At 32.2% G+C, this 11,726-nt stretch overlaps 1 protein-coding gene across 2 annotated transcripts; it reads right to left on the reverse strand.

The window, feature by feature from the left end:
• Positions 1-2,250: 2,250 nt before the first annotated feature.
• On the reverse strand, positions 2,251-10,084 carry LOC127088274 (NADPH--cytochrome P450 reductase). 2 transcript variants are annotated; one of them, XM_051029198.1, is made up of 18 exons: positions 9,518-10,084; positions 8,133-8,192; positions 7,854-7,930; positions 7,705-7,762; positions 7,494-7,580; positions 7,381-7,417; positions 6,846-6,915; positions 6,506-6,700; positions 6,333-6,425; positions 5,746-5,971; positions 5,518-5,601; positions 5,267-5,418; positions 5,085-5,181; positions 4,778-4,927; positions 3,865-3,942; positions 3,661-3,783; positions 3,469-3,582; positions 2,251-2,699 (listed from the first exon to the last, which is right to left on the reverse strand). In XM_051029198.1, the coding sequence occupies exons 1-18, from the start codon at positions 9,812-9,814 to the stop codon at positions 2,619-2,621; spliced, it is 2,079 nt and encodes a 692-aa protein (XP_050885155.1). In that variant the 5' UTR covers positions 9,815-10,084; the 3' UTR covers positions 2,251-2,618. The 2 variants fall into 2 exon arrangements, with proteins under 2 accessions (XP_050885155.1, XP_050885154.1); XM_051029197.1 differs by lacking the exon at positions 2,251-2,699 and having other exon boundaries at positions 3,268-3,582.
• Between the last annotated feature and the right edge of the window lie 1,642 nt (positions 10,085-11,726).

Raw genomic sequence — 11,726 nt, forward strand, 5'->3', positions numbered from 1 at the left:
TTAAATATGTCATCATATATATATATATATATATATATATATATATATATATATATATATATATATAAGACTTATGCTATCAAAAAAAACCTATGAAACCCTATAGGTCAGCATATATATGCACATATATTAGAAAATAGGCTAAATATGTCATTATATATATATTAGAAAATAGACTAAATAGGTCCTCATATATATATATATATATATATATATATATATATATATATATATATATATATATATATATATATATATATATATATATATATATATATATATATATATATATATATATATATATATATATATATATATATATATATATATATATATATGTCATATCAAATTATATATGGCATATGGCCTATTATTGGCTCTTTTGTTTGGCCTGACCTAACCTAGCATTTTTAAAAGTTTGAAACAAAAGCATGTTTCACATTAAGACTTTTAAATAATCTATTTACCCATAAAGCCTTATAGGTCAACCTATATATATATATATATATATATATATATATATATATATATATATATATATATATATATATATATATATATATATATATATATATATATATATATATGTATAGGTTGACCTATAAGGCTTTATGGGTAAAATAGATTATTTAAAAGTCTTAATGTGAAACATGCTTTCAAATAGGCTTTCAGGAGAGGTCAAACTTTTAAAAATGCTAGGTTAGGTCAGGCCAAACAAAAGAGCCTATAATAGGCCATATGCCAGGCTCAAGCGTTAAACAAATTTGATATGCCAGACTTAGGCCTTCTAAGGTCTAGTCTAACCTATTTCCATCCATATTTGAGTACAAGCAACAATTTAAGTTTGTGGTAGTTTGATAAGTGGTGAATGCAATATATTTTTATTTAGATTTGTTTCTGTTTTATGGTGAATTTTTATCGTTTTATTACTTTTTTTATGCATTTCGGTGTGTTTTTGATGTTTTCAGACAATAAGAAGAGACGGACCAAGCTAAAGTGGAAAATATCGGAATTCGTGTGAAAAATAAAATTTTCAATACAAGTCTCTCTATGCCCCCTGACACTGGTTCTACTAGTCTAAAGTTCCCTCCATACAAAAGAGTCGAGTACAACATGGGTTGGTCGTGTCCCTGGACATGGGCCATGTTGTGCCCACAATCCTCCCTCTTTAAATTTCAGAGGACAACACGGGCAGGTCGTGTTCCCTGAGACTTCCCGTGTTTCGTCCAATTTCAGCAACGAATTTGATACATTTTGTAACGTTTTTTCAATTATTAATATTACAAACTGCTCCAACTCAATGATCAAAGACTTTAATTGCATTTAAAAGATCAACTTACTTTGCATTATTACATTCTCTTATTTTGAGTTTCATTTATAATTTTCATAGTACTCTCCTCTAATTCAAGGATTTTTCTTTTTACTCTTGTTTATCATTTTTATTCTATTTTATTTGATTATGCATGATTTGTTTACACTTTATTTATTTGCGATAAATCTCACCATGAATGAGTAGTATTTTTCTTTTCACTCAATTGAATTTTTGTTATACGAATAACGAGAAAAACAAGAGTTAGAGTTTCCGAATAACGAGAAAAACAAGAGTTAGAGTATCCAAGAGCGGATTCATAGTTGTGATGCCACTGGCAAGGCGTCTCACTCTTGGTTGAGAAAATCGCATTCGAGACACCCACATGACAAACGTGTCTTGCTCTCCATTGAGAAAGTCTTATAATGTGCCAAAATACGAATTTTTATATGAATAATTCAGGTCAACAAAAACAGACAAATTATTCTTCTGAGTAGATGCTACAAAAGTCGTGGGTGTTGTATAAAATTTAGTCTATTTTTTATATTTTTCTCAGTATTAAATTTGAAAAGTCATGTTCTTATTCTATTAAATTTAATTCATTTGCACTGAATCTTCAATTATTTGATCGCTTTAGATACACATCCTTAGAGTAAAAATCAATAATCAAATATACCTCATTGTAGGTCGATATCTTTTACTACTTCGCATGGATGTGCACTTGCTTGCATCACCAAACATCCACTGATCCACCATCGTGGCCGAAAACATAGTTTTATAGATTGGAACATCTTTCTTCATAGCCCAAGACAAAATTTTAAGATGACAATACTTCAACATACTACTTTTAAGTTTAACATCATGATGCATAACTGTAATAACAAGATCTATGCACTATGCTCAGACTGTATTTGTGAAACTCGGAATCCAAAACAGGAAGATTAGTGTTGAACATCCATGATCCATATTATTTTAAAAAAAATACCAGTTCCATTGATAAAATAATTATTGGGAAGTTGGTAACCAATTTCTACACTATTATTATTATTATTTATACAATCCCCTATATATAAACCTAGTCCAAAGGGATCTAGCCTATCACAATAAGAGAATATAAAGATGATAATAAAGAAAGAGGCAAATGCCCATAAAATAGTTTTTTCCTCGAGGAAACTTGTTCAGCCTCCCCCCTCTGCCCCAAAATTTCCTAGCAGTACTTACTCTAAAAAATATATCTTTCAACCATCTTGAAAATAACATATCTAATACCAAGGACACCACAACCCAGACAGATGAACAATCAGGAAAATCACCAGACATCCCTTAGGTAACGTCCATCCGTCTGGAGTTTTTTCACTGTAGCCTCTGCCTTTGAAGAGTCCGCATTTTCCTGAAATTCAATCAAGATGTAGTTTCATCAAATTAGGTATGGATTGCATATCCCGTTGCAAACAAAAATACAAGTTGGATTGATCCAGAGAAATTTTAACATCTTAAATTAAATGCTTTGCAAGACAGTAGCAATTTACAGTTGGAAATTGACATTGTTAAATCCCTTCAAACGCATAACACAACAATAACGTAGAGACGTGTAATGATACTCATATATGCATGTGAATATGCTAAAGGATACGCTAATATCATATAGGACAGTGATTTTGTATTTGAGGCATTGAAAAACAAAAACACACAAAGTAATTGAGTCGTTAAAAAAATCCCCAATTATCAATCAGAAACACTAAAGGACAAATATTTTACAAATTTAAAATACTAAACATTAAACTATTGAACCAATTCATGATTCACCTAAAAGCCAAAAAGAGCATTGGTGCCCACTAGAAAGCACAAGGACAAACAATTTCGTACTGAAAATGTAGTAGACTAAAGAGAAACTACTGTATTTGTTTTTCAAAACTAGTTCACAAACCATTGTCACACTTCCACAACAAAATGTAATATTTTAGTCACCACTTGGCAATATTATACATACCACTTAGCCATATTATCAAGCATCTTTCCAAAAATTCTCTTATTTTCTAATACTAGTTGGTTATGTACTTCGCAAATTAATACTCTTTATGCATGTTAAGGAAAAATAGAAGTTGAGAGACTAAAGAGTTTTTTGCAAATATCGAAGGATGATGAAAGACAATCATCACCTGCTGCTGGACGATGGTATGAAGACTTCGATGAACATCTCTAGCCATGCCCTTGGCATCACCACAAACATAAAGATAACCACCCTGAGAAATCAGACTCCACAAGTATTCTGCCTGCACATAAGAAATTTGAGGCAGTAAATAATTTATTCAGTGAAATTTGTTCTACCATAGGCCATTACCCTCACTTACTTTATCCATCATTTTGTGTTGAACATACTCCTTTTCAGGCCCCTCTCTAGAGAATGCAACTATCAACTCTGACAGAGCACCTTGTTCCACAAAATTATTTAGCTCATCCTCGTAAATAAAATCCTATACAAATAGCAAAAATGCAAAATCACACATTGCTCCAGAAATCCATTTTGGCCGAGGTGCAGTAAATAATTTATTTACCATTTGACGGTTCCTACACCCAAAGAATAGTAATGCAGGACCAAGTTGAACACCGTCCTCTTTGAGGGCAAGTCTCTCCTGGGCAAATCAAAGATCAAACAAGAATTAAGAACAAGTAGAATTTTGTAATAATTTGGTTTCACCTGTATTATGTCATTCGGAAGAGGGATTTGATTATCAATTTTATTATTATATGATAATAATTATATTATTATATTTTAAGATGTTTAATTTATTGCATAAATTCGTAATGTGACATTTATATATTTTTTTATTTATACATTCTAGATCTTACATTTAAACAACGAAATTAAAATTGAATTTTAAATTCTAATGCTAAGCCTTGATTTTTAATATACGCGAACAAACAATTCATAATTTCTTAATTAGATTTAATTTCAATCTAAAAACTAATCCTGAACTGCAATGCTAATTTGTCATCCAAACGAACGGTTAAAAGGGGGCTAATTTGTCATCCAAACAAACCCTAAAAGAACGGTTAAAAGGGGGCTAATTTGGATTAAAACAGTATGTGTCCACTTTTGCTTCGTAGGAGAAGCTCCAATTTACAGCTTAACATTACAGCAGATTTTCAGCTTCTGCTGCTATAATGTGACAACCCTTTTGTCCATATATCTTCAAAAGTTAAGGCAAGTTCTTTTATTATATTTATTTGTATAGCTTTTGTTAAACACAGCAAAGTGCAAACGGACTCTAAAGTTGTTTTCTAATCATGAAAGGTGCTCGTCATTTTGGTTTGCTGTTTTGATTCTATTTAACTTCCAATGTTTCTATCCCAACATTCGTTTTCAATTAAACCTGCATCCCCTCTGGCATTCTATATTGCCACTATGTAACTATCCAATTTAATCAAAATCATAAAACTACACTTATCCCTAAAATATTCATATACCTGTAAAAATCCCCTAAAAGGTGCAAAACCAGTACCAGGTCCAACCATAATAATAGGAATTGAATGATCGGCTGGTAGCTTGAAATTTGATGGTCTGATAAATATGGGAGCCCGGCTACAGTCACCACTTTTCTCCAAGGGAATAGCATTCTGATCATTCATGAGAGTGATTTAAGTTAGTTACAAAATAGCATGTTTGGGTACTGCATACAACGGGAAGGAAGGGGTCCTAAACATGACAACATAGAGTCTAGGATGCTGAAACAGGGAGCATATGATTGCAAGTGTAACAGTTGCAAATTGTCACCTTCATCCAGGTTGAACATACTCCTTTGTGAATTCTGCCAGTCGGAGTTGGACCTTCTACCAGAGCACAAGTTACATGTACCCTTTGTGGGGCAAGCCTGGACAATAGGAAAAAAAACATCACCTCTCAATTTACCTTATAAAGCTTCAGTTAGATAGTTTTGACAGGATAAGATAACCAACCTAGGAGAGGATGAAATAGAATAATAACGAGGCTGCAAACGAGGGGCTATGGCAGCAAAAAAAACACCAAGGGGAGGTTTTGCTGATGGAAATTCAGCCATTACTTCAAGGAGACTTCTCTGGCTTCCAACAACCCATTTGGAGTATTCATCCTGGAAGGCAATATTGAAAATATAATTAAAAGCAGGAGGAAAAAAGTATTCCAGACTTGAAACAAGGGATATGAACATTACTGTAGCAATTCCACTTACCTTTCCCTGAGGAGATGAGAGAAACTTCAATCTTTCTGCTTCACTAGGCTCAGAAGCATGAGCAGCTAATGCAACTAAAGCAACCTGAAGAAGAAGATCAAAAATATTCATTCATTTTTAAATATAAAACAAGGACAAATTCTATTGGGACATACAATTATAACCAGTAAAACCAATCATGTATTTAACAAGAAATGGAAAACACATGCAATGTAAATCATGTAAAACCTTTCGTGGGGGGTTCAAGAGATCTGCATAACATGCTAATGCAGTGCGCACTGTGCAAGGACCAGGGAAAGGAGGTAGAAGAGAACCACCTAGGGAAGTGCCATCTTCATTGTCGATGTGAAGAGAAAAAAGCAAATCTAAATTCTGACCCAACAGCTTCCCAGCTTCTTCAACAGTTTCATCATAGTTCTCAGCATAAACACCCACGTGGTCTCCAGTTTCGTATCTGGGAAATATCAGGACAAAAGCCGTTAACAGCTTTCCTGGTCAGTACTTGAGAATTGTGAACTGCGGGGAGGGGGAAATTGGAAAACTGATGAACATTTTCATTTCTTTTTTACCTATAAAACTAACATTAATAATTTTTTTAGCATGACAAGTAAAACTCTTATAGAAAATTCCATTCTACAACATATCCTACCAGGATTTTTATCCATTTAATAATACTACAATAACCAGAGAAAAAAATTAACAAAAATGTATTTGAAGTCAAGGAAAATAATAATTAACCGTTGGTATTTAATTTTTTTCTTGTTTACCACAAAAAAATGAGATGGTTCTTTGTCAGCAAACAGAACCCAACTTACGTTACACCAGTCCCTGATAAATCAAACTCCAAATGTATGCAAGAACGGTCAGACTGAGGTTTGTGAAGCTCCCTTCGAACAGCAACATTCACCCTTCAAGAAAAGAAAACAGGTTTGTTTTAGCCTTGTTTAGTGAGAATGGATATAAAATCAGTATGCATAACTCCAAGCACCTGCAAGGATGATGAATATCAAATACAGCACCCCCATTTGCCACATTGAAATGATTCTCATAAGACGGGGAGACGGTGGGGTCATGAATCACTACTCGATATTCAGAAATAGCAGCTGTATAGGGAGTAGACACAGTATTTACATCATCCTCATCTCGGAGCAACTGATCCAACTCAGGCCACAGAGTTTCTTTCCTGCATAGCCAAAGCCAATTCATGACATTTAAAATGAATAAATGTACCAGACACATTTCATAAAATTGTTATCTGCAGCAGTTGCATATTACACTTCTAGGAACAATATAATAGATAGATGGATAGCAGGAGCAAGAGAACTAACCAGGCATTAAAATCATCCTCAATGGATTGATCATCATCACCTAGTCCAACTGGAACAAGACGCTTTGCACCTGCAGCAAGCCCAAAGTCAGTCACTAATTTAACACCATTCTTAAGTCTTTGATATATGTTTTGCTATTTAGATTAGATACATGTGGCTTCTACTAGCTATTCATCTAACTTCAAAGCACTAGGGTGTTTTGTTATGCTCTCAAGAGTTGAGAGGAAAAAAAAAAGAATTTTATGGAGATAGAATCAAATAATCAGGGTGCTAGCTCTGCCAAGGGTAGAGTTCCAATCTTGCAAATATAAAACAGTTCTCTTACAAGTGTTGACAATGCCTCTTTCCTCTGCTTACAACAGTACTAACACAAGTATGTCAACATTTTTGAGAAGAGGCTTGTGAACTTAAAACAAAAATCTTAAGCACAAATTGTGGAGATGATAAGTTGTATCATGCTCCAGATCTAATCAATAATAATGGGGAAGATAACCAATTTAATACTTTTGAAAATACAAATCATGAAATATTATACCTTGTTCAGTGAGATCTTCATCAACAATTTTACCTATCTGTTTCAAAAGAACAACATCAGAATCAGATGATGAAACTCTGTTCCCTTTACAATATGACAACAGTGTATTTTACCTTATTAAAATGTTCATATTGCCTGTTACCTAGGGCAAAAACTCCATATGTGAGCTGTTGAAGCCAGGTGCCCCTCTCCTCTTTACCCTAAAATAAAGGTCCTCCAAAACTTAGTATCACTTTAAGTAAACCATATGATTGTGAAAATATGAGACAGAGAGACCTTAAACCCCAAAAATTTGTTTAAAAGTGGTGTAATGTAACTACAAACCTCGGTAAACCATTTATAGAATCTTGCAGCATTGTCAGTTGGCTCTCCATCTCCATAACTGCCACAACAAGTCCAAATGCATCATATTACTATACATTTTAACTAATTAATAAATGCATTTTAGTCTTTTTTATGTACATAAATCTTACGTTGCCAGCATGAAAAATACTAGAGTTTCTTTCTTCAGCTTCTCTTCATATTGATCATCATCAATGGCATAGTCATCCTAGTTCAAATTCAAATTCAAAATAAATACATCAGACACTTCAGTCAAAGCAATATTTCAAAACCGAATATCCTGTAAAGTAATATCAAATGCCTTCTAGAACTCCCTGGGTGAGAATTCAAATATTCAAAAAGACATGGCACACAAATTTACAGCCACGGGGAAAGGATTGTCAAAATTTCATTATTTTAATCCAACTTACCATATCAACAACTTTGACAACTGCTTTTTCATATCTTGCCTTGATCTCCTCTGCCAATGCCTATATATAGAATTAAAAAGTAATTATACATCCCATAGATTTAAAGATGAATTGTTGATGCCGGCTAGGAGAGGGTGGTTTGTACCCTGTGTTGACTATTTAACCACTCTGAAAAAAGGGAAATTATTTCATCTTTGCACAGTACATTTCCGAAAATTGAAATTATTTCTATCTGAAATAGAGTATTCACAGCTAGCCAAATACGAAGTTGTGTTCAATGGCAAGGCAATAGGCACAAAACATGTGTTCTTTGTTTAATTCAAAAAGCATTAAAATCAGAAAAAATAATAAATCACTAGTATTTGATTATATTTAACTAGTTTCTCATATTGATTAACTACTCAAACATTACATTCACTGTACAAATAGAAAACCAGAAGTTACAATATATCAAACCCTAAACGACTAACTGCTAAGTAATCGAATGACAAACACTTAGAATTTCAAAAAAGGGTTTGGAACTTGGATATTACAATTTTGACTTTGACCAAAAAAAAAAATAAAGATGTTTGTGATTGTATTTGTATGGTCTACCATTTTCACTCAATTTTGTCCAAATTTTACAAAATCAATTTCAAGTTCATAAATCATATTCTCTGAACCTGAGTTGGTGGCAATTAGAAAACAATTGTGTATGTTTGATTTCAATTTTGAAAGAGGAAAAAGTGATTCTATAGGTGTAAAATTGGTTTTGACATGTTTGATTCCTTTAAAGTAGACCTAATTTGGTTTCCTGAATTGATTCTACTTGAGGTTAGGATATGTAGTTTTAGAATCTAAACATGACTTTTACACTGAAATTGACTGTTTTTGCATAAATGTATCTTGGCGTAAATCACTTTCAACCATAATCAATTTTGCCACAACAGCGCTTAGTGCAAGTTTAAAATCACAAGAAGTTTGTCAAAATCATGGTACCACCGTAATTTTAACTCCGTTGAAGCTCCAAAGTGTAACTTCAATCAAAATCACAACAGCTTCCCTCACCGTAATTCCACCAAATTCCATATGATTCCAAACATGCACTTATCTAATCCAAAAGCAGTGAAAGGCATGCTACGTGTGTGCGGACGAAGCATTTAAAACGAGAGTATAATCTTTTCACAAAAAACTAAATATAACCAGGAATAATAAAGCAAAAAAGAAAAAACAATTGTTCATTATAACTATATAAACGACACCATGAAGAATAACCTCCTTTATTCTAGAATAATAGATTAAATTTAAGCAACGGGAAAAGATCCAGCACATTCGATTCCACCTTACCTATAAACAAAATTTCAACAGAGAGAAAATCTACGCGAAAACGAAAAAGATAGATATACCTTAGCGAATCCCTCAGCAGTACCAGTTTGAGTACCGTAGAACACAGTAACTTTAGTCTTTCCAGGACCAACATCGACATCATCATCTTCCTCTTTCACCGAAAACTTCGGAACTATAACCGGCTTCAACTCTCTGCTCCGATCCGACGATTTCCTCCATAGAAACACCAGAAGTCCAATTATGACGGCGGCGGAGGTAGTGGCGATAAGAACAACCGAATCGGAGACGGAATCGCCGAGAGAAATTCCGAGGACGGATTCAATAGTACGAACCAAATCGGAATTGGAAGAAGTCATGGAGTCAATAGAGTCAAAATCAGTTGAAAATTTTGAGGAAAACGAGTTTTAATCGAAGGATTTGTCGATTTCTTCGTCTCTCTCTAAACCTAGAAGAAGAATTAGAGAGAGACTGAAGATAAATTGGGGGAGATTTGTGATTGGTGATAAAATAAACGTCGTTTTCAGGTTAAATTAGCACGATGCGGATTTCAGCGCTATTCGCACCAGACGAGCTCTCGCGGCGTTGACAACTACCACAAGAAAAGCTAACTTTATTTTATTTTTTTTCTTTCTTTATATGGGAGTTTTCTCAAACTTTCAATGCTCCGGTCATAAAAAAACTGTCCTCTCTTCTTTTTCTTTTTTTTAATCAAATTCAATGCTCCATTACCATTGAATGAGAAAATGGTTGTAATTTTCTGTTTTACATTTTTTTTATAGAAATTTACTCTAAAATAGTATTATTAGTTTTTTTTTAGCTTATTTTTAGAAATTTTAAAATAATTAGATATTTATTTTAAATATTTTACCATGAGCCGAATTATATTTTCTTTGCAAAAATAATATTTTTAAGATAATATACTATTTTAAATAAATTCTTTTATTAAATACATTTTAAAATTTTACCGTTCAAAAAATTATAACAAATAAATAAAATATTTTTTATAAAAATATTATTAATAGTTCTTTTAAAAATGTTTTTATAAATATTTTATAGTAAAGAAGTTTTTTTCTTTAATTTGATAAACAAATACAAAAAATCTAGATGTTTTAGTATTATATTTTTTTTACAAAGTTTAACAAGAATCTAATATTCTCCAAACAATTATATATATATATATATATATATATATATATATATATATATATATATATATATATATATATATATATATATATATATATATATATATATATATATATATATATATATATATATATATATATATATATATATATATATACCAATTAAAGTCTAAAAAGAAGATTAAGAAGATCTAATTCTTTCCACTTTATAAATATTTTTTCTTTTACGTTAAAGCATGTATGAGATTCATTTCCTAAGATTTCACTTCACTTTAAAAATTTTCACAATTAATTTGAGTGTTGGAGTGTTAATTTTATAGATCTATCTTTAAAGATGAAAAAACACGAGAAGCGGGGGTTGAGTTGGGTTGACTTTTTCTTCTTTTAAACGTTTAGAATTTTTGCTTCTGATGGTTTTTTATAGAGTTTGAACACAAGGTTCAGAGTCTAACACAGTAATTAAGTTTGACCTCTAAAGAACCTTATCAGATTCTGAATCAGAATCTTATTTGGATGATCAGAGTTGACATCAACAAAAAATGTAAGTACACAACCAAGCAAACACCTTTCTGTAATAGGAATGATAAATTGAAGTTCGAACAACCAAGTGAGAGATATTTCCTTAAGTCTTTGTGCGATCAAAAAGGTTATGAGTCTGTGAGAGTTGTCTTGGTATAAGAGTTTTTGCTTCAGAGGCTAACTTTCCTTCATACTTTACTCTTCAGAGGCTGATCACATCAGAGTCCTCTTCTTGGCTTCTGAAACTTCAGAGTCTTGGTCATCAGAGGTTGACTTTCTTCAGAGTCTGGATCTCCATCAGAGATAGAGTCTTCAGAACCGATCTTTATAGTCAGAGTCTGATCTTTAAATTCAGATTCCTCAAGCATTTTATTCATCTGTTTTTGGTGATATATTCTTGCATACTTGAACAGATGTTAGATTGCCCAATTGTTCTTTAAATGCTTTGTTATCATCAAAACTCAATGGACGTGGTATTAACCAATTTTGTTCCAACAATCTCTCCTTTTTTGATAATGACAAATAATAGTATTTAAGAATAATGATTGTTGATTTAATTAACTTATTGACTTCAGGATCAGAGGTTTTAAATCTCCCTTTGAGT

Source organism: Lathyrus oleraceus, chromosome 5 (genome assembly GCF_024323335.1).
Source record: "Lathyrus oleraceus cultivar Zhongwan6 chromosome 5, CAAS_Psat_ZW6_1.0, whole genome shotgun sequence".
NCBI classification, from domain to species: domain Eukaryota; kingdom Viridiplantae; phylum Streptophyta; class Magnoliopsida; order Fabales; family Fabaceae; genus Lathyrus; species Lathyrus oleraceus.